At 39.5% G+C, this 22,522-nt stretch overlaps 1 protein-coding gene across 1 annotated transcript in view; it reads right to left on the reverse strand.

Moving 5' to 3' along the window:
• The window catches only part of LOC117301045, a 69,710-nt gene that overhangs the window by 5,672 nt on the left and 41,516 nt on the right, over positions 1–22,522 (reverse strand). Inside the window, exons 38-58 of the mRNA XM_033784929.1 lie at positions 22,229–22,471; positions 21,758–22,000; positions 20,484–20,726; positions 19,257–19,502; positions 18,344–18,589; positions 17,544–17,786; positions 14,752–15,006; positions 13,719–13,961; positions 12,294–12,548; positions 10,964–11,212; positions 9,542–9,787; positions 9,133–9,375; positions 8,003–8,251; positions 7,285–7,394; positions 6,371–6,605; positions 6,110–6,223; positions 5,470–5,586; positions 4,608–4,735; positions 3,837–4,056; positions 2,346–2,421; positions 1,528–1,861 (exon numbers count right to left, since the gene is read on the reverse strand). Of these exons, the coding sequence (XP_033640820.1) occupies positions 1,528–1,861; positions 2,346–2,421; positions 3,837–4,056; positions 4,608–4,735; positions 5,470–5,586; positions 6,110–6,223; positions 6,371–6,605; positions 7,285–7,394; positions 8,003–8,251; positions 9,133–9,375; positions 9,542–9,787; positions 10,964–11,212; positions 12,294–12,548; positions 13,719–13,961; positions 14,752–15,006; positions 17,544–17,786; positions 18,344–18,589; positions 19,257–19,502; positions 20,484–20,726; positions 21,758–22,000; positions 22,229–22,471 (4,538 nt within the window). The remainder of the gene's footprint in view (positions 1–1,527; positions 1,862–2,345; positions 2,422–3,836; positions 4,057–4,607; positions 4,736–5,469; positions 5,587–6,109; positions 6,224–6,370; positions 6,606–7,284; positions 7,395–8,002; positions 8,252–9,132; positions 9,376–9,541; positions 9,788–10,963; positions 11,213–12,293; positions 12,549–13,718; positions 13,962–14,751; positions 15,007–17,543; positions 17,787–18,343; positions 18,590–19,256; positions 19,503–20,483; positions 20,727–21,757; positions 22,001–22,228; positions 22,472–22,522) is intronic.

Genomic DNA, 22,522 nt, shown 5'->3' on the forward strand with positions numbered 1-22,522 from the left:
GAATTAATTATTCACAGTTTTATTTGACAGGGTAGCCTTATTATTATTACAACTACTATCCCTAAGGACCTTGTACACGAATATATTCCTTCCAGAAATTTACATTCCAAATCGACGTCCCTTCTCGTCACTTCCACCCCTGTCACAAAATCTTACTGGGCTTTGTCATTCCAAGTAGCTGCAGCTGAACTGTGGAATGGCCTACCAGAGTCTGTTAGCAGCCACGGTTGGACAATTCAAAAATCACCTTAAAACTCGTCTATTCATCATTCACAACTAGGGTATAGTTCAAATAAGCCTACTAAGCTGATAAGAAAAGTGTTAATAATAATAGTGGCTTCATAAGTAGCACTAAAATCCATCACTCGTTGACACTCAAAACATTATTACCCCACGTCACTGGGCCATTTATTTTATTCCTAAAGATAGATAGATAGATAGATAGATAGATATATAGCTAGATAGATAGATAGATAGATACATACATAACAGGTTTATTCATCACAGCCTAACAAAACTGCATTGCAACTCTGATGGACCATCCCAGCTCCCTGGGGAGTATACAGCTAGTGCTGCCAATGTACAGTGGGATGGGTGGTTTTTAACTGTGGGGTTGGTTTCAGGGGACATTCTTTATGGCAGGACGCCTTTGTAGAGGTACTGGTCACCTGTTCCTCCTCGCCACTTACTGGCCAGACTGGCTTGGTATTTTTTTTGCTATTTTGCTTCTTTGTTTCTTTATGTATCGACTTATACTTTTATGCCAGTGTAAAGTCTAATAAAACCAAAAGTAATACTATACTACATAGCGCACTAAACTAAACCAATCACAAGAACCGTCTCTGCACCCACAGGTACCAGTCTACCTCTGGGTAAAGAGAAGCATTTGAAATTAAAGTGTCTTGCTCAAGGAAACAAGTGTCATGACTGGGATTCGAAACCCTCACTCTGACGACTAAGCCACCAGAATTTAAATCCAATGCTATAAAACCATGACACCCCATGACACCCCAAATCAAAAACAGAATTAGAACAAATGTTAAATTTACATTGGGGACATTCCAGAGCTGGACTGCAATCACAGGCTTATAAGGATCTTGTACACAACAGTAAAATAGTATAATGGTAAATGAACCATGATTGAGTTGTCAGTGTTACATGAGTCACTATTAGCCTTTTTGAGGTATGGCGGACGTGATAAGAGTTTCGTTGTTGGTTTACAAAGTCCAAGAACAGTGAGAGCTTTCTGAATCACATCAAGATGAGTTTGTGTATCGAGGTGAAGGGAAGCAATTTGTGGTTCATACAAGAAATCTGCGCTGACAATCACTACTCTCCGCTCGCACGGCAAGCACCAAGCTTCTGCTCTAGCTGTGTAAGCGTACCCAATCCCCACGCGCACGAGCCAAAATTTCCCACTAACTTGTGAAATACGCTTGACACAAGCACAGAATTCCCTGCTTTTGCAAGTGCGGATTCTTTGTATATGGTAAGCAGAGCCATTAAATCGGGCTCAGCTAAACTCACATTTTGTCTGTAGTTCCCTGCATCAAGATCAACTGAAGTGGCAAAGCTCGTCTGGATCCTACGTCCAGATGGCTGAGACGGTGGAGCATTTGACGATCGGCTTTGCTTCTTGGATGGAAGTGACGAGTTGTACGAGTCACGCTGCTCAATGTCGTAGATACCTGGGTACTTGGGTTCTTTTTCGTCAAGACGTTTGCCGAGGAAGAAGCAACAGACAAAGAAGAGAGCAATCAGGACAATGCTGAGCACCCCAGCGGTTGCTACCATGGCAATGACGATCGGTGACCAGACATCAGTGATCTCGCAGCGGTCTCCAGAGTAAGGACTGGAACACCTGTCATGGTTCAAATGCAAGTAAAGTATATAATTGATCAATGCTGTTGTTACCATAAGCAAGAACTCGGGCAAGGGCACCAAGGCATTTTCTCCTTGGTAAAAGGGCACCCTTTGAGGAAATTGTAAACTTCTATAGTAGCATTTCAAGGGCACCAAAGCATGAAGGCAATCGCCTTCGTTGCCTCTGTGAAGTATCAGGCTTGAGAACTGATTACATTTTTACTGCAAATCTCTTTTTGGACAGATGTTCGGTGGACAGTTTTTAACATCAGGAACAATTTTGGATTTTCCTAAAGTTTTTACTGCCAAGAAGCTCCAAAAAAATCTGTAATATAATATCAAGGATGGTTATGAATTTTTGTTGTTAAAATAGGCTGATGTGAAATGTTCTTGCAAAAAACACTTTGCTAATTTGTAATTTCATTGTAAGTTTGTCAAAGTTTATCAAATGACATTAAAAGAACCAAACAACTTGGACTTACGTGCATGTACTTTCATACGTTACAGGGTCCGGTGAACAAGTTCCACTATTTTTGCAGAAGCCAGATGGACAAATTTCTGTTTGATATAAAAGAAAACAAAAATAAACATCACAGTAAAACTCGGATTTGTTATATCTTCACAACAAGTCATCCTTAAAGGTATTTTCTCCTTGGTAAAAGGCACCTATCTGAGGAACCTGTAAATTTCTATTGGGGCATTCGAACGAGCACCAAGGTAATGACCAGGGTCAACGAAGGCAATTGCCCAAGTTGCCCGAAGTATCAGGCCTGAAAAATCCAAGATGTATAAATACATCTTGTAACATACATGTATCGAGCACCACTGGATGAAAACTACCCAACGAGATGAGCTGGGGCCAATCTCACTAATGCGTTTTGATCATCGCAACGCCCAAACCGATCGCTAAATCCAAACAATTTTACTAAAACTTTGCGATGGATTTACTCATCGCAAAACAACTATTAGCAATGACTATCTTGCGATGACTCGTTAGAGGCCACAAAGTATAAGTTCATCTAAAATTAAATGATGAAATACGGCATTTTGTGCTATCCATTAACAGTGTGTCTTATTGTTGATTAACAGTGAGTTAAATTGTAAAATGGCATTACATTTACACTTCGCGGTCTTTTACTTGGAGACTCAGATGGCCAATGACAACATTCAGCGACACGACAGTAGGAGGGTTGACTGTATACATGCATTTACAACATGATCTAATATTGCAGGCTGGAATAGTTTTATGCATCGTTCAAAACCACAGCGGATGACATTGAATGGTCAGACAGTAGGAGGGTTGACTGTATACATGCATTTACAACATGATCTTATATTGCAGGCTGGAATAGTTTTATGCATCGTTCAAAACCACAGCGGATGACATTGAATGGTCAGACAGTAGGAGGGTTGACTGTATACATGCATTTACAACATGGTCTAATATTGCAGGCTGGAATAGTTTTATGCATCGTTCAAAACCACAGCGGATGACATTGAATGGTCAGACAGTAGGAGGGTTGACTGTATACATGCATTTACAACATGATCTAATATTGCAGGCTGGAATAGTTTTATGCATCGTTCAAAACCACAGCGGATGACATTGAATGGTCAGACAGTAGGAGGGTTGACTGTATACATGCATTTACAACATGATCTTATATTGCAGGCTGGAATAGTTTTATGCATCGTTCAAAACCACAGCAGATGACATTGAATGGTCAGACAGTAGGAGGGTTGACTGTATACATGCATTTACAACATGATCTAATATTGCAGGCTGGAATAGTTTTATGCATCGTTCAAAACCACAGCGGATGACATTGAATGGTCAGACAGTAGGAGGGTTGACTGTATACATGCATTTACAACATGATCTTATATTGCAGGCTGGAATAGTTTTATGCATCATTTAAAACCACAGTGGATATTGTGTAGGAATGTTCATATCAAACTATAATCAAACTTACCAATAGCAACAGTGAGTGAGGATGGTCTGATGTAGATATCACTATTGGCCATCTCCCCATCACCGGACACGCTGGCGCTCATCTGCTTGGTAACCGCATCTTCGTTCAACTCGGTATCCGAGGCAAAGATGAGGAGGTATTCCACCATGATGCTGCCACTGGACATGCCCAGGACTTGAGATTCTATGAAGGACGGCTCAGTTGAGAAAATTCCATCCAGCTGTTCAACAAATTATATGGATATTCATGTTTTTAAAACTTGGTTTACTTGTCAAGTGGTGTTCCCTGTCTACGAAAACACAATGGTTCTCATTCTCTTTTCCTAGATGAACAGGAATTATCTTTGATTATGCTTAGGTGAAGTGCACCAGACTCAAGCGCACTGGACTCAAGTTGTATTATTATACTACCTTGCATTTAACGTATACACAACAAAATGTATACCGTTGGAAAGACTACATAATTCTCTGATCAAGTTTCTTATACAATCACTAGCAACAAGAGTATAAATATATAATTGTGCACAAACTGATTGGGTTTGTGTGGGTTTTCCTATACTTGGGCATATACCGTGTTGGTGTGAGAAAAGGGTATCGGCAGATACGGATTGACAAACTTGACCCCCGTCATTTCTTCAAGCAGCACAATATGCATCTTATAACTGTAGGTCAAAGTAAGAAAGCTCCTTTCCCACCAATGTTTTGAATATCCAACTTTGTTCTAATACCGTGTTGAGTTAGGTAATTTGTTGTGTGTAGTGTAAATACATACCACTGCTGTGACGTCACTGACAACACTCTGGTATTCCTGGGTAGATGCATCCTCCAAAGCAGCACTAAAAACTGCCGTTTGAGCGCCGATACGAGTGATTGCAAATGAACCACTGAACTGGGACACGGCTGTAACAGGCAAATAAAAAAAAAATTGTAATTGACTTTTAGAATTAATAATGACAACAATAATAGTGGCTTCTTATGTAAGGCACATATTCGCCACCCAAGAGATCCTCAAGGCACTTTATGATTCAGTATTTTCCTGCAAGGTATGTGGGACTATGTTTGAATTATGAGACCTACTGCTTTTACATAGCACCATGTAATGGTTTACAAGGTGCTGTGGCGCAATATGCTGCCAATCAAACCAGGAACACCGGGGGGGTAAAACCCCTTCTCTTTTTGATAAGTGCACTGGGTTCTTTTACGTGCGTTACACAACACATGGGACCAACGGCTTTACGTCCCATCCGAGGGACGAAGCATCATGGTCAAGTGTCTTGCTTTAGGACACGGGGTGGATTTCACAAAGAGTTAGGACTAGTCTTATCTCGAGTTACGATTAGTAACTTGTCCTACATGTAACTTAGGACTACGCATGCGTTTTTATATCTCCTAGGACTACATGTAGTCCTAAGTTAGGACCAGTCCTAACTCTTTGTGAAATCGACCCAGGTGTCACAACTGGGACTCGAACCCACATGCTGCTGATCAGAAACACCAGAGTTTGAATCTAGTGTTCTTAATCGCTAGGCCATGACAGCCCACCATTAATGGAAAACGTACATAATTTGTTTAGATTTCCTACAGGAGCACTCATTTTGAACATGATTTATAGCTGCTGCTGATCGAACACTTACAAATACAGGAGTCACCAACCAGGAAGAATCCGGAAGCACAGCCACAGATGTAACTACCCAATGTGTTGATACATACACGGTCCGATGCACAAGGAGTGGTAAGACACTCATCAACATCTGTATCAGAAAAACACGATCACATTGAAGAATTAGAGAAAGGAAACGTACATCAATTGCAGAAATTAAGAATAACTAACTTGACTGTAAAGTACACATTCTTCATAAGTGTCCAAAGAAAATGTTTTGCCAGGTGAATATTTCACTTCATTTTGTATAATAGAACAAGCTTAAATTCCGTAACCATTTGCTCTCATTTTAAGTCCCTGAAGCACCATGTAAACTATGCTTTTCTTTACTAAAACATGACAACTTAGTCTAATAAAACAGTTTGGTTTAGATGGTATGTTAAAACAGAATTGTGAAAGTTCAATCTTCTGAAACCAATGATTGTCTGTCAGCAGAGAATGTAACTTGAAACAGTTTTGCTAAATCTACGCCGGGAGTTGGTTATACGAGCATGAAGCTACTTGTAAAAGTAGCTAAGCAAGGAATGTTTGTGTTTATCAAATCTTTGCGGTATAATTTTTGTTCATGTATCCCACTTCTGACACCAATTTCATATTACATGTTATATACATACCTTGTTCACAAGTGTCACCAGACCAGGAAGCAGTACACGAGCAGGTATATGAGCTTCCTTGAAGTGCACATGTGCCGTCATTCTGACAAGGTATTTGTCGACAGTCTTGCTGGCCTGATAAAAAATACCATTTAAGAGTAATGTATTATACAAAAAAAAATTGCAAGGAAATTTAGTTACAAGATGAATTTTGCCACACAAAGAGCATGTGTGGGATTTATAAACCCCGAAGAAGCAAATTCTTTTTTATAAAATACTTACTCAACAAGAATGAACCCACTGTAACAGCATTGCCTGTATCAAACTGGTTGGTGGAGACACCGGTCAGAGAAGACGTGAATGCATTAACTATGTCAGTATCATTCGGTGGTGGAGATCCAATGAAAGAAATGATAAACTTTACGGTTGCTTTGTTGTCGTTAGATAGGTTGGCAGTATCCAGAGTGATTCCAATGAAGTTTGCAGCCACAGAACTCAGTCGAAACAATTTGTCCAACTGCAAGGAAAGCCAGCATGCAAGTATTAACGATGACATATTTATTTAGAGCTAAGCGAGTATTAACTATGACATATTTATTTAGGGCTAAGCGAGTATTAACGATGGCATTTTCATGTAGAGCTAAGTGACTATTAATGATGACATGTTTATGTAGAGCTAAGCGAGTATTAACGATGACATTTTTATGTAGTGCTAAGCGAGTATTAATTATGACATATTTATTTAGGGCTAAGCGAGTATTAACGATGGCATTTTCATGTAGAGCTAAGTGACTATTAATGATGACATGTTCATGTAGAGCCAAGCGAGTATTAAGGATGACATTTTTATGTAGGGCTAAGAAAAGTTTTCTCTCCGCATGATACTCAAATTTTCTTCTACATTAATACTGATGTTGACAACCTCAGGCCTGATTCTTCACGGAGTCAACAAAGGCCACTGCCTCCATGCCCCCTGGTCATTGCCTTGGTGCCCTTGAAATGCTCCAGTAGAAATTTACAATTTCCTCATAGGGTGCCCTTTAGCAAGGAGAAAATGCATTGGTGCCCTTCGCCCAGCAGCCTTCATCGAAAATGACCTCCGCTGGGTTAACTCGAGGTGGTGTACTGTATTAGTGAACTACATGAGATACTTATTGGAAAATAAATTACTGTGAACGATATCTTGAAGTACTTACGTCTTCTATCAAGCCGTCGATTGCTGCATCCACAAAGCTTTCTGTAAAAGATGAGGAACTAGTGTTTGCAATCCTGACTAGCTCAACAGTACCATCAGTTTCATAGGTCGCTGAAATGGAAAAAAATTTGTTCAATCTCATGAAACCTGTTGGTGAAACAAGCATTGACTTTGCATGTATTTATACCAGCGTGTAAATAAATTCTGCCTTAACTGTGATTAGTTAAGAGCACATCACATGATTTGTTTCATTTTTGACTAGACCCACAGAACAAATTGCTTGCTTGTACTCATGCTATGGTTAAAACTACCACTCCCTCGGCGCTCCCCTTCCGCTGATTTTGCAAAACTGCGTTCAAGCCCGATCCCGCAATATTTACTTGTGCATCATTAAGGAAATCTTTCGCAAAGTGAATTTATGCGATTGCATAAAGGTTTGTAGAATCGCCGGCTTGACCATTCCATTTCAATTGACCACCTGGGGCCCGATTTCGAAAAGCAATAAAATTCGTCAACCAGACAAATTGTCAATGTGACCATAGTGATTTGTATCGTGACATCACACTTTACTTTTAGCAACTATGATTGATTTGCATTTAAGATCAATCAGAGCTCTTGTGTGAAACTGGCCCCTGTTTAATTTTGCATTTCTACCTGATTTAAAATTTGTGTGAATATTTCACTTTGCAAATCCATGGGAAAGTTTGTTGTCAACTTACGATTTGTTTCTTGGACAGTTACTGAGAAAGAGCAGCTGTCTTCATTGCCAGCAGCATCGGTAGCTGTATAGGTCACCTTGGTTGTACCAGACCCAAACAGATCCCCAGGGTCTTTGTTGGAACTCAATGTAACAGCACTTGTGTCATTCGCAGTCGGAAGGGTCCAGAATGCTGCGGCTTCAGAACTTGCTGACAGCACGTAGATGGTGATATCTGTTGGGCAGTTCATGACGATTGGATCACCACGATCTACACAGTGGGAAACAGTAAGGTGTGATCATTAGGATTTCGGAATTCAGAAAAACTACACATTTTGTACAAAAACTATAGAAAACAAAAATATATTAATAAATCAAAAAAAAATTGTTTAAGCCCTCTCGAACCACAGCCCACTCCCTCCCCGTTCCAAAACACTCCAGATTCAATTTCAAGTCAAGTCAACATTTATGTCAAAATGATACATTGTGTTACTTCTGCAGTGTCTGTGGGAGACCGCCTGGGCGCTAGAGTCTTTTGATGTTTTTTTTTTTTCAAACCCTGGTATTTCCGGATCAATTGTGGAATCTTGCGGTTGTTTCTGGGACTTTATATTTTTTTTAAACAGCCCTTTGTGGTTGCAAGACGTCTCAATTAGGGAAGACATCACGATACTTCATAAAAACCACGATTTGCCGGTAATTCGATTAACAAGAAATTAAGACGATACGATAATCGTCTAAGAAATGGTATTGCGATTTTCGATTGTATCGAGATATCGCCCAAGCTTAAATCAGTGTAAACCAAAATAAAGAAAGGCTGTCAAATTGAGCCAAGGCTTTTAGAAGACACTCCTGGACAGACAAACTACAAACAAGTAGACAAGACAAACAGGTAACAAGGAAACTTTTCCAACAAAAAAAACAGACTGGGTAGCTACGAGAGAAATATGTATATGAACTAGCAGGGCTAAAGCAAATGGCTGATGACATAGGAGCTGGACTGACTATAATGGAGAGCTATGCCACTATGGGAGAGAAGAAATCTTTTGCAAGTATACTTGAATCGACCCAGACGGCAATTTGCTACTTTCGTCATTGAATAGAATTCCTCATAGAAATGAAGATTTGACATTGCATAGTCCCAGCTTTTACCTTCCACAGTAATGACAAACACACACTCTGTCGATTGCCCGGCGGAATCATAAGCTGTGTATACAACTTCAGTGTCGCCGAGAGGGAACTGCGTGCCTGGTGCATGAGACCCCATCAGGATTGGGGTGCTTCGGTCGTCTGTTGGATTTGGGTAAGTGAAGCCAACCGTTGCAAAGGCCTCTCCTGGGTCAGTGCTAACTGTGGTACTCTGAGGACACGAGGCAAACTCAGGAGGCATATCCTCTGCAGAGAAAAATCACAATTAAACCTGTCACAATAACCAGGTAATTTACAAGACAAATTGTTCTAAATAGAAAGGATGGTAGACATAAATCTCACAACATTTTACTGCATGGATTCAAATTTTCCCGAATACAAATGTTGTACCACTCCTTTTTCAGCAACTTACCCTCAATGGTAATGACAAACACACAAGTCTCTGCATTTCCGCTTGGATCCATAGCTGTGTAGATGACGTTGTACACCCCAATAGCGAATGCATCTCCAGATACGTGATTATCATTCACCGTCATGCTGTATTCCCCGGAGTTATCCGATGAGGAAGGTGGATTCCAGCTCACAGCAACCATAGAGCCTGCTGTCGTCACCCGAGTGATGTCAGCAGGGCAATTTTGGATCACCGGCTTTTCGTTATCTGAAGAAGAAAAAACAGAAAAAAAATAATAATAATAATAACAAATTCTTATATACATGTAGCGCATTTCACAATAACCGTCTCTACGCGCCTTATGTTAGTGCCCAGGTCATTGGGCCAATAACATCCCTTTAATCTTTCTCAGCTCCCTGGGGAATATGCAACATGCTATGGGCAACCGTAGCCCTCCAAAGGCTTTTTCATACACGATATCAACCTCTACCCTCGCAAGCACCCAATGAAAAAAAAAAATTTAATTCGCCCGGCGGTCAAATAGTTTTGAGATTGTTTGTTTTTTACCATGTTTAATCTGCTGTAACTTTTTCTGAGATGTGTGGGGCCTACAACCACTGGACGCCATTCCAATGACTGTACTTCTAATCATTGTGTTTAGATAGTACAAAGTGTGACAACAGAAACACATGTAGTGACCTAAAATAAATGGAGCATAGACTTTGCTCAAGAAAGATAACTTCATGTTTGGATAACAGATAGTGAGTCGCAGTTAATGACCTCTTATGAGATGTGTTGGGGCAACCACATGACAGCTTATAGCCAATTAATATTTATAAGTACTATGCTATCATTGGTATTTTAACTATCGACTGCTGAATGCTCGCATCTTGTTATATACAATCATTTTCTTTGATGTGTGGCCTACAACCACATGACAGCTTAGCCAATGAGTATTTTTAAGTACATGTATCATGCTACCATTTGGTATTTTAACTATCGACTACTGAATTATATACAACTTTTCACATGGAATTGGACAAGGAAGTGTAACACATATCCCTTAAAGCCATTGGACCCTTTCAGTAAACAGTATTGTCCAAGGCCCACACTTCGTGTATCACAACTTCTATATCAAATAACAAACCTGTGAAAATTCGGGCTCAATCGGTCATAGGAGTCGGGAGAAAATAACGGGGAAACCCACTCTTGTTTCCGCGCGTGTCGCCGTGTCATGACATGTGTTTCAAATAGATCCGTAATTCTCGGTAACGAGAATTTATATTGTTTTAATGTTTTCTCAAAAAGTAAAGCATTTCATGGAACAACATTTCAAGAGAAGTCTTTCACCACTACCTTCTGTAAACCCTGTAAGTTATTTGTAAATCTGTGAACTTTTATTTTTTTGTCTGTACCGAAAGGGTCCAATGGCTTTAAACTTACCTGTAACGGTGACACTAAAATCACATGAGGCAGTCTGCCCAATGGAATCAGTGGCCACATACATGACCATCCACTGCCCAATATTAAAGCGTCTTCCTGTGTTATATCCATTCTGTTCAACGACGATGGGTGAGCCATTGTCATCCACAGCCATTGGAACGGGCCATGTCACCACTGCAAAGTCCTCATTCAGTGTGGTGTTTACAAACATGTTGGATGGACAGGAATTGAACGTTGGTGGTCGATCAACTATTCAGGGAGAAAGGAGGAGAAAGATGATGCTGTTTTCAGACTGAGCAAACTTGTTGACTAAAAGTAAAAAAGCTACAAAAAAGAATGGGCTTTTTAGATGGAAGACAAGCGTGCCATAATATAGCATCAAATAAACTATATGCCCAGTTTCTCTTTTAACCCTCCTTCTGTCTGACCAAAATATCTTTTCACTGTAGATTTTGACTGATAGAAAAACCACACCGACCATTGACCTGCATTATGATCTCTTAAAATAGCACTTACATTACAAGCAAGGTTTAAAAGTCGAAATGCTGAATGAAGGAGTATTTTTGTGTGGGATGAAAGATGAAAGGTTTAATTTTTTTTTTTAGATACACTACAGTGTATCTAAATTTTTGTTCTTGCACTAATAATAATAATAAATTACATTTATATAGCGCATAATATGAGTTAACATCTCTATGCACTAATGCAACAATATTATGTAATAACAATAATAATAAGCACTTGAAATGCGTGCGTATCCACCGTATGCTGGGTGTTCAAGGTGCAGTAAAACCAAAAACAAAACCAAAGAAACCAGACACAACAAAATTAGTCCTTGAAAACCTGTGACATTAGATAAGTTTTGAGAAGAGATTCGAATGTTGTGGTACAAAGACAAGATTTAAGATTTAAGTGGTAGAGAGTTCCAGTAGCGTGGCGCAGCTGAAGAAAAAGACCTGTCACCCCAGGAGTGTTGAGAGAGACAAGCATGTGATGTCTGTCTTTGTTGTAATTGTCTGTCCGTTCGTTCTTGTCCCGTTTATTGTCTGTCCCCCAGGCATCCCTACATAAGCCTCGGCTTCCAGATGATGCCTCCGTACTCTATTTATTTATTTTTCTCACCCTCATTAAATAGCTTTGTTTATTGGTTATTCCTTAAAAACATTGTTTGTACTCTGCTTTCATGAAGTATAGAAATAAATATCAGTTTGAATGAATGAATGAATGAATGGTTATCACATCTGCGCCCTTATATAGGTGGGTTTTTTTGTCAGATACTGTGCTCTTTATAAATGCTGTATACTATTATGACTGTTATTACAATACTCACCTGGTTCACTCGTATTTTGTACAATGATGACGAATCGACAAACAGCCTGGTTACCCGCAGCATCTTCATAGGTGTACATTACTGTGGTTAGACTTCCCACTGCAAAGCTTGTATTGGGAAGATGACTGTAGGACTCATTGATTATGGCAACATTGTCGCTAGCTGTGGGCGGAGTCCAGTCCACTAGTTCACTACTACCAGTGGTATTCTTCACTATGTCTATAGGACAATCTGCAATCACCGGCTTCATTGTATCTGTGTAGTAAAAAAAAAAAAAAAAAAAAAATTAATATTAAAAAAAGTTATATATAAGAACTAGAGGGCGCACTGGTGATGCTTCTTGCACAAACGTCGAATATGAAATACCAATTGAGGTTTTTTTTTATTGAACGCTCACGCGATGCTGTTTGTTCAACTTACAAAATGGCCGCACAACCACACACTGTGAGATGGCTGTTTTGTCAACTTAGAAAATGGCCGCCTGCGCGCATACCGGGGCACGTAATAGGCCAGTGCGCCCTCTAATCTTATATATAACTCCATGGATGCGATCAAGCTAGATGAGTCATATGTTGGCAATTTCATTACGGCGGGACAAGTCAAAACAGGACCACAGGGTTATTATTTTTTTGTAGAATCAAGTGCCAAAATATCTCTATCATGTCTATTTTACATTGGTGACTTCCTTTCTGATTAATAACATCATCAAGGGGGTTAAAATTAGCATGGGAATAAAGTTTGCTAATATACGCTGTGTGAGAAAGAAATCAAACAAAATTTGAAAACATTGTTTGCCTAGGTTTGTTACGCGGAAAGTTGTGCTCACAAGTTCTCTCAACTTTGCCGTCATCTCAACGGCAAAAAATACTGTTATTGAAAACAATCACAAAATATCCTTGAAAATTTAAATGAGTGTCTCTGTTACCTACAGATAATCTCAAACCCTTTGACAACAATGTATTCCTTGTGTAAAAACACCAATAAGTTTATCGCCAAAAAGTGGCGATCGCCATTACTGTGTAAACATTGCGCGTGCGATACACTGTACATGTACATTACTATTATTACGGTGCGTACACACACAAAGAAACGAACAGCAACTTGTGCTTCACATGCGTAGTGATGTTAGGACTTCCAAAATTTGAACCCTCGGTGGGGATTTTTGCTATGGGCACCAAGCACTAGTTTTAGCCTGTTTATATGTCGAGATTGTACTCTACCTATGGCTGTTTGCTTCATGTTAACTGCATGTTTAGAACTAAAAATACGACTCGTCAAACTTTGACGGCATGCGGTGCTGTGTTTGAAGTAAGTATTAAGTATTAAGTTCGTTTTCCTGAGAAGAAAAATAAACCAACGAAAATAGTGTTCTTGTCCGTAAAAGCGTCTGTTTAGAGAAAGAAAAAGCTGTAGAATGTTACAAACCTATAACTGTGACATTAAACAGGCATTCTGCCTTCACATCAAAGTCATTAACTGCAGTGTAGTTAACTTCTGTGACGCCCAAATCGAATATGGAAAGAGGCTCATAGTTGGTGGTTAAGTTGACTACAGTTCCGTCATCAGGGGCTGTCGGCGCTGTCCAATTTCCAACTCCGGTTGGCAACCCCAAGGAGGTTGATACTATGATGTCTTCTGGGCAACCGCGTATCCTGAAAGCTGCTCTATCTGTAAAAGGCAAGATGATCAAAAGAGAAATGTTTAGTTTCTTTCAAACTTTGGGCAGGATCTGCTCTATACACTTTAATCCTCCCAAAGAAATAGTTCTGTCTGAGTAACTACTGTTGTCCTGGTCTTGGCCCTGGTGCCACTTATAATTTCATTTCCAGGCACAAACCAGTCACATTTCAATGTAAACTTTATGGAAAATTGGATCGTCGCTTGATTCTTTGCAACTCTTTGCAACTGAGCAGAGAAATACAATTTGGCTCTACTACTAGGGTGAATATATGTGACCCGCTCTGTGAAAATGAGTCAGATGTTGACAATTTAAAGAATCGAGTTGTATGCATGGCTGCAAAGAACACACCAGCAGCAGTTATTTGGTATATGTCTAAGCTTTGGGGTGTATCGCATTGCTGAGTTACTCCCATTTGAAATTTGCCACTTTATCATTTTTTTCTTCTTTTAAACGAATTACAAGTGATGTTTTAAACTACCATTTCAAGCAAAAGAATACAAATTAGACAAAATTATGAGCACAAAATTGTTGTATTCATAGCTTAATTGCGTACAAATAAGTGTTCTAAAGGTTTACCATACAAATATAGATGTAAAAAAGTAAAAAAGGGTTCTTTATTTTTATTATTATTTTTGTGATATTTTCCACATTAAACCATCCATTACACAATAACACATTGGGCAACATCGGACTCATTTTCACAGAGTGGGTCACAAAAATGTGCTGTAAATGGTGTCTGGTAGATTACAGGCACACAATGGAATAAATTATACTCACCCAATAAAGTAAAATCAAAGATACAAAAGGCTTGGTTTCCAGCTGCATCTGATGCTGTATATGTAATTGTAGTTGTTCCCAACTGAAGGCCCATGGTGAGGGCAGTGAGAGGTGACAAATCAATATGGATTTGGTCTGTATTATCTGAATATGTTGGGTTCGTCCACGCTGGAAAGTTTACTATAATAGGACTGCCGGCAGGCGCGTATGTGATGAAAGACACGGGACAGCTCGTAAAGACAGGATCCTCCGTATCTTTAATAAAAAGTAAGAAACGAATCAAAGTCAACTTTATTTTGTCTGTAACCTTCGCTACAGTCTTACTAGGGACTTTTCGTTTTCGACGATGGATGGTTCTGCGACGGTAAAGATGACATTTGGCGTCATCTGCGCATGCGTTGGCTTTGAGGACGGTCGTCCCTCAATTTCTACGACAGTACTTGGGATGAATCCTCGTTGTGCTGAAAACGACAACATTTAGCTGAACAACCGTCGCAGAACCATCCGTCGTCGATAACGAAAAGTCCTTATTGTTCAAACAGCTACTTTAGGGCGAAAAACTAAACAGGAATGCCACTTTAACTTTGTTAGTAATGCATTTGTTTCTCATTTCATTGTAGTTTGGATAGTTACTCTTCTGAACGCTTTGTATCTATTGATAAAAAAGTTCAGCCTCAACCTATAGGTTTTGAAAACTACCATTGCTGGCGTGCGTCAAAATGAAAATCCTTTGTAATCATTTATGTTTCTTGCATTACAGAAACATCCCACAGATTGAGCTCCCACAAATGACGCTACATGAGTGATGATGTCAAATGGCTAATCACAATAGATTCAACATGTTTATATGGTTAACTAAAGAGTACAAAAACACAGACCGTAGACGCCATGCCAAGCATAATAATAATAATAATAATAATAATAATAATAATAATAATAATAATAAGACTTGTAATGCGCACATATCCACCCTGCTGGGTGTTCAAAGCATGCCATGGGTAAGAACCAATATTCCCAATGCTGGACAATGGATTGAACCCTTTTACACGATAAAGGATTCCAACTGGCCTCTTGTCACTTGGTAAGATCAATAGTTATTGGTTATCACTTGATCTAGAATGAGGTATTGACCCAATTCACCTGGGGTGCGTTCCACTCGCGCAAACGTTGCCAACAGTTGAGCACGTTCGCCAACAATTTCAAGTGGAACGAGTTGTTCGCTGCCACCGTTGGCGAACGTTGGCAACTTTAGGCGAACATACTTCGGAGGTGTTGGCGAGTGGTTTTTAAAATGGCGGACAAGCATACGGTATTATTTCTTTGTCACAAACATAATTACATTGTATTTTCGATGGATGATAATCCAGATTTGGAATAACAAAGTTAATTAGTTGATGTAATGGTGTCAAAAAGAGGACTATTGCAGCAAAAACAAAGTAAACAAAAAATACGTATGGTACACGCCATCTTCATTTCAGGGCGCCGCCATGTTGACATCGCGTATACGCACCAATCGTTCAAAAGACAACAAAATGTTTGCGCGAACAGTTGCGAGTCGTTTGCGCGAGTGGAACGCACCCCTGACGTCATCATCAGAATAATCTTAGAGGCACCATACTAGTCGGCAATGTCGCTGTGCGTTATTCAGTGAAGTGAAGTGAAGTATTGCGCATTTTTAGACGACGCAGCAGTTACACATAAGAGTAACTGCCAACCAAAATGGTGAGCGTACGACAGTGGCCGCGTGTGACGTGCGTGCCAGGGGTAAATAGGTCATTGGCTCAAACCCAACCAGCGATCCTAAAAAGACACCGTTTTTAGGCCTCAGCCATGACTAAAAATGCATCAAGATTTCCATCGCGCAACCATCGCGCGACCTACTATAAACCAGCCTTTATTGTAATACGGCAGCTGTGCATGCATGCAATAACTGAGTTAGAATACACCTCATTCAATGTGCTACTACAGGCCTCATGATCATGACAACAATCCCATTTTTAAGTAAACTTAAATTCGCACAATTCTTTTCAGATTTTTTCAGATATAATCTCGTTGGGAGACTGACCGTTTTGATTTAAGGAATTTGTGAAAAAATTAAATAATTTCCCTCCTCAGTCTAGCATTCTCCACTTCCACATTAATATTTTTGTGCTTTCTTGTTCAAGATGATCAGAAGAGAACTGTTTTGTTTCCTTCAAACTACGGGCAAGATCTGCAAATAAGTTTTAATCTGATTAACACACTTTAATCCTCCAAAAGACATATTTCTGTCTGAGTAAATGCATGCCTGTTGTTCGCCTGTTGGTCCTGGTGCCGCTTCAATTTAAATTTCAAGACAAAAACTGAATGGGGCACCAGTCACATTACAATGTAAACTTCATGGAAAATTGGTTTATCGCTTGATTCTTTGCATTTTTTTTTGCAATAAAAGGCTTCTTGAGGTCAGGCCAAGTCTTGTCCTTTGTTAGAACTCACCTCATTCAATGTGCTACAACAGGCCTCATGATCATGAAAACAATCCCATTTTAACGACAACTTAAAAAATTAGCATAATTCTTGTCAGATTTGTTCAGATATAATCTCGTTAAGAGACTGACCCTTTTGATTTTAGGAAGTCGTGAAAAAACAAAAATCATTTCCCTCCCCAGTCTAGCCTTCTCCATTTCCACATTAAATTTGATTTATGCTCTCTTGTTCTTTTTCCCTAGAAGAGAAATAAACCAACGAAAATGGTAATCTTGTCCGTAAAAGCGTCTGTTTAGAAGAAGAAAAAGTTGCAGAATGTTACAAACCTATAACTGTGACATTAAACAGGCATTCTGCCTGCAAACCCATGTCATTAACTGCAGTGTAGTTAACTTCTGTGACACCCAAATTGAATATGGAAAGAGGCTCATAGTTGGTGGTTAAGTTGACTACAGTTCCGTCATCAGTAGCTGTCGGCGCTGTCCAATTTCCAACTCCGGTTGGCAACCCCAAGGAGGTTGATACTATGATGTCTTCTGGGCAACCGCGTATCCTGAAACTTGCTGTATCTGTACAAGGCAAGATGATCAGAAGAGAAATGTTTAGTTTCCTTCAAACTACGGGCAAGATCTGCAAATAAGTTTTAATCTGATTTACACACTTTAATCCTCCAAAAGACATATTTCTGTCTGAGTAAATGCATGCCTGTTGTTCTGGTGTTGGTCCTGGTGCCGCTTCAAATTAAATTTCAAGACAAAAACTGAATGGGGCACCAGTCACATTACAATGTAAGCTTCATGGAAAATTGGTTTATCGCTTGATTCTTTGCATTTTTTTTGCAATAAAAGGCTTCATGAGGTCAGGCCAAGTCTTGTCCTTTGGGCCCCTTCCAAAGTTTCCAATAGACTAAAAGAGGCCTGTTCCAAAAACAAAACAAAAATGGCCTTGCACTCTCAAAGATATTGATGAAATACCGCACTGTGAAGCTTGAGAAGATAACACTAGGAAACCAGCAATTAGCATTTCTTACTTTGATTGGTGAATTGAAATAAAAATAAGTGTGCAAGAATATCAATCACTTTCCTCCTTTCTAGTACAACGCAGTAATAAACAGCCAGAAACTTACTGTTAATCGTAACTGAAAACACACATTCTCTGACATTTCCAGTTGGATCGGTTGCAGTGTATGTTACAATGGTGGTTGTATCCACATCAAAAGCTCTGCCGTCGTAGTCTGTAGTGAGAGTCGCTGTGCCAGAATTGTCCGTAGCCACGGGTACCGGCCAAGTCGGGATGACGGAGGAGTCCCCAACGTTATCAAGTTCCAAACTCAGGTCATCGGGACAGAAGGAGAACTCTGGTTGCTCAGAATCTATGAGAAAATACCAACAGTCCAAATGTTGTCTGATTGGTGCGTTTATTAAACACCGAAAGGATGGGAAATAAACCTTTTCAGCCCAAGAATGGGCACTTAAAAGTCGCCTGTGCACAGTGCACAGACATCAGAATAGTCTGTGATGTAATATACTTAATTATGTTTTCTAAATCTCTTTATATTGCATCTTAATATGTTAACACTTGAGTTTTATTTGGGTAATTTAGTGTCATGGTACAGTGCCTTATTCGCAGGAAATTATGGTAGTCGTTTTTGGTACCAGCTGGCAAGTGCCATGAACTTCAATTTAAAATATTGCAAATCAAACTGTGCCAGTTTGTGACAACTCAAATCTGTAAATGTTGACGCATTGTCCTTGTGCTAGTTGGTGTAATCATAGAGCTAGGACTACGGTATAATAACTACAAGAATAAAATCATTTATAATTTGAAAAATGCGCAGGAAAATGTTGATGTAAATGATCTTCACAAATCCAAAATGTGTATAAAAAAAATTTAAAAAAACCAGATTTGCTAAAATGTATAACTTTTTAAACAAGTGTCGCTTTGTGAAAGCGTTGCTGAAATAGTGTGGATTTAGTTAACAAGAATTAGTTATTTCATTTATTCCCATTAAAACTATAATGCACTTGACCTCAACTCACCAGTAACCTGGACATTAAAGGAGCAGTTATCCGAGTTTCCACTTGGGTCAGTCACTGTATAAACCACAGTTGTGGTACCAATTGGAAACGGATCACTGGGGCTGAAGTTGGACTCCACATCCAGAGTAGCCATTGAGTTATCGGATGTTCGCGGGTTAATCCAAAACACCTGAGAGGTGGACTGGCCAAGTGGTGTTGAACCAAACAAGTTGCCTGGACAATTTGTTATGGTTGGGGCCTCAATATCTGTGTAAGAAAAAAAATAGTAGTAATAATAATAATAAAGATGGTTCACAGCAAAGCATAGTGATATAATAAGAACAACAAATTCTTATATACATACATGTAGCGCATTTCACAATTACCATATCAATGCGCTTTACATTAGTGCCCTGGTCATAAGCCAATAAACATCCCTTTAATCTTTCTCAGCTCCCTAGGGAGTATACAGCCCTGAGCTGCCTGTAAGACGTTTGTGGCTTTTTCATACACAATATCAACCTCTACCCTCGCAGGTACCCATTTATACCCCTGGGTGAAGAGAAGCAATTATGATAAAGTATCACTGCTCAAGGACACAAGTGTCACGACCGGGATTCGAACCCACACTCCGGTGACTGCACCAGCCTCGATGCTCTTAACCACTCGGCCGTGACACTCTACAGTTCACAGGGATCCGACTCCCAAATTGGCGCAACCGAGATCGATTGTGGATGACAATTTCAGATGAGTTTATTCAACTTCTACCTCTCATAGGATATCACAAAGACGATGCTGCTCATTCTTTACCCTTCACAAGATAACACAACGACATTGCTACTCCTTTTTTACCTCTCATACGATAATACAAAGGTATTGCCACTTCTTTTTAGAGCATCCAAACACAGGACCATTGATAGTAAGTTAATGTATTTAGAAGATGGAAATTTACATCGGGGGATAAAGAATATTAATTTTGGTTTCACCAATATACACCTACATGTATGTGTGTAAACACTGTATACTCAGTATTTTCCTGAGCGCTTAGACAAAAATCACAGGCATATCACTGGGGTGAGATTTGAACTCACAACCTTTGCAATTCTAGAGCAGTGTCTTACCAACTAGACCACCAAGATCGCCCGGTAGCTAGAGGCAGTTTAAATCCTACATTTAAACAGCGGAAATTGGAAATTGGAAATTTGCATCGGGGATAAAGAACATTAATTTTTGTTAATGGTTTATTACCTTCAACAGTGACGTTAAACTGACAAATGGTGGACAGCCCCACAGCGTCTGTTGCAGTGTAGGTAACCTCAGTCAACCCAATGTCAAATAGGTCCCCTGAATTGTAGTCACTTTCAAAGGTGATCACACCGACATTGTCCCTGGGCGTAGGTTCACTCCAGTTCCCTTGGCCGGAAGCTGTGGTCAGTTGATTCGGGACACTAATGTCAGATGGGCAGTTCAAAACCTCTGGTGGCGTTCCATCTGGATTTTTTATATTATATTAAAGATAAAAAATTTATTGCATTATTGCAATGGATGAGAATTGGTGAACGATACTTTTCCAGGGTAATAATTTTTTTGTGTATTTCAAATCAGTTCAATTCAACATTTCTTTCATACTACATGTACTCTCCTCAAAATATATACACAATTTTACATAAATAAGCAAAATAATAAGCACATCAGATGTAGGGAAAATAGTTACTCTATGTAGACCAAAATAAGGAGCTTTGAAGCCATGTCACACAAAGCAATTTGACAATTTTGACACTATTGGTAGTTACTAAATATAATTGTTAGTATTAAAACTTACTTGGTAATGAGCAATGGAGAGCTTTTGAAAGTGAAAAACATTGTGAGAAACGACTCCCTCTAAAGTATTGTAGTATTTTAGAATTTTTCACTCATATAATACAACAACTCTGAAATTAAGACGTTTATTATGCATCTAAAAGCACACAACTTCATTTTGCTCTTGCATCTTCGATCACTAATTAAGTCAAAATTTTCACAGATTTTTTATTTTATACATAATGTTGAGATACACCAAGTGAGAATACTGGTCTTTGACAATATTACCGAACAAGTCCAGTGCCTTTAAAGCCATTGGACCCTTAATGGGTAAACAGTATTGTCCAAGGCCCACACTTCGTGTATCACAACTTCTATATCAAATAACAAACCTGTGAAAATTTAGGCTCAATCGGTCATCGGAGTCTGGAGAAAATAACGGGAAAAAACCACCCGTGTATCCGCGCGTTTCGCCGTGTCATGACATGTGTTTAAAATAAATCTGTAATTCTCGCTAATGAGAATTGATATTGTTTTTACTGTTTTCTCAAAAAGTAAAGCATTTCATGAAATAATATTTCAAGGGAAGTCTTTCCCCACTACCTTCTGTAAACCCTGTAAGTTATTTGTAAATCTGTGAACTTTTTGGTTTTTTTTCTGTACCGAAAGGGTCTAATGGCTTTAAAGAACAATGGAAATAAAATGGTTTTTTTTTCACTCACCAGTGATGTTAACATTGAAGGAGCAAGTCTGCATGTTACTGGATGGGTCTAGTGCAGTGTATGTGATGAGGGTCGTAGAGCCAACAGCCAGAGGTTCATCGGAGTAATCGCTGGTCAACGTCACATCACCCGAGTTGTCGGTAACGTTCGGCATCGGCCATGTCGGAATAGCATAGGAACCGTTGGTCCCCGTGGCAAAGTTTATTCCCTCTGGACAGAAGGAGAAGACTGGTGCTTCGCTATCTGCACACGTCAAAACAAAATGTGGTACACAGATGATATGTTGGCATAGGTTGATAGTAATAACAGTAATAATAATAATAATGGCTTCTTGTATAGCACACATATCCGTCACTCAGTGACGCTCAAAGCGCTTTAACATACAGTATTTTCCTGAAAGGTATGTGGGACTACATTTGCCTTTAAGACGTGTAGCTCTTTGTGAAAATGCTGAAAAAAGTGTCTACCTACCCATTATTAAGGCATCAAATGAACAGTTGGCAGTGTTGCCTGCAGCATCCGTGGCAGTGTAAACTACTACAGTAGTACCAATGGGGAATATACCCATGGGTACGTAGTTGGATACGAAGCTAGTCACGCCGACATTGTCACTTGCTGTTGGTGATATCCAGAACATTGTGCCTGTATCTAGGCCTGGGCTGCTGCTCCCGATCACGCGTGGTGGACAACCCTCTACGACTGGGACCTCTTGATCTGAATATAAGCAAAACATGATCAATTGTAATCAATATATAGAAAAAGTAA

The sequence above is a fragment of the Asterias rubens genome, chromosome 16, assembly GCF_902459465.1.
Source record: "Asterias rubens chromosome 16, eAstRub1.3, whole genome shotgun sequence".
NCBI classification, from domain to species: Eukaryota; Metazoa; Echinodermata; class Asteroidea; order Forcipulatida; family Asteriidae; genus Asterias; species Asterias rubens.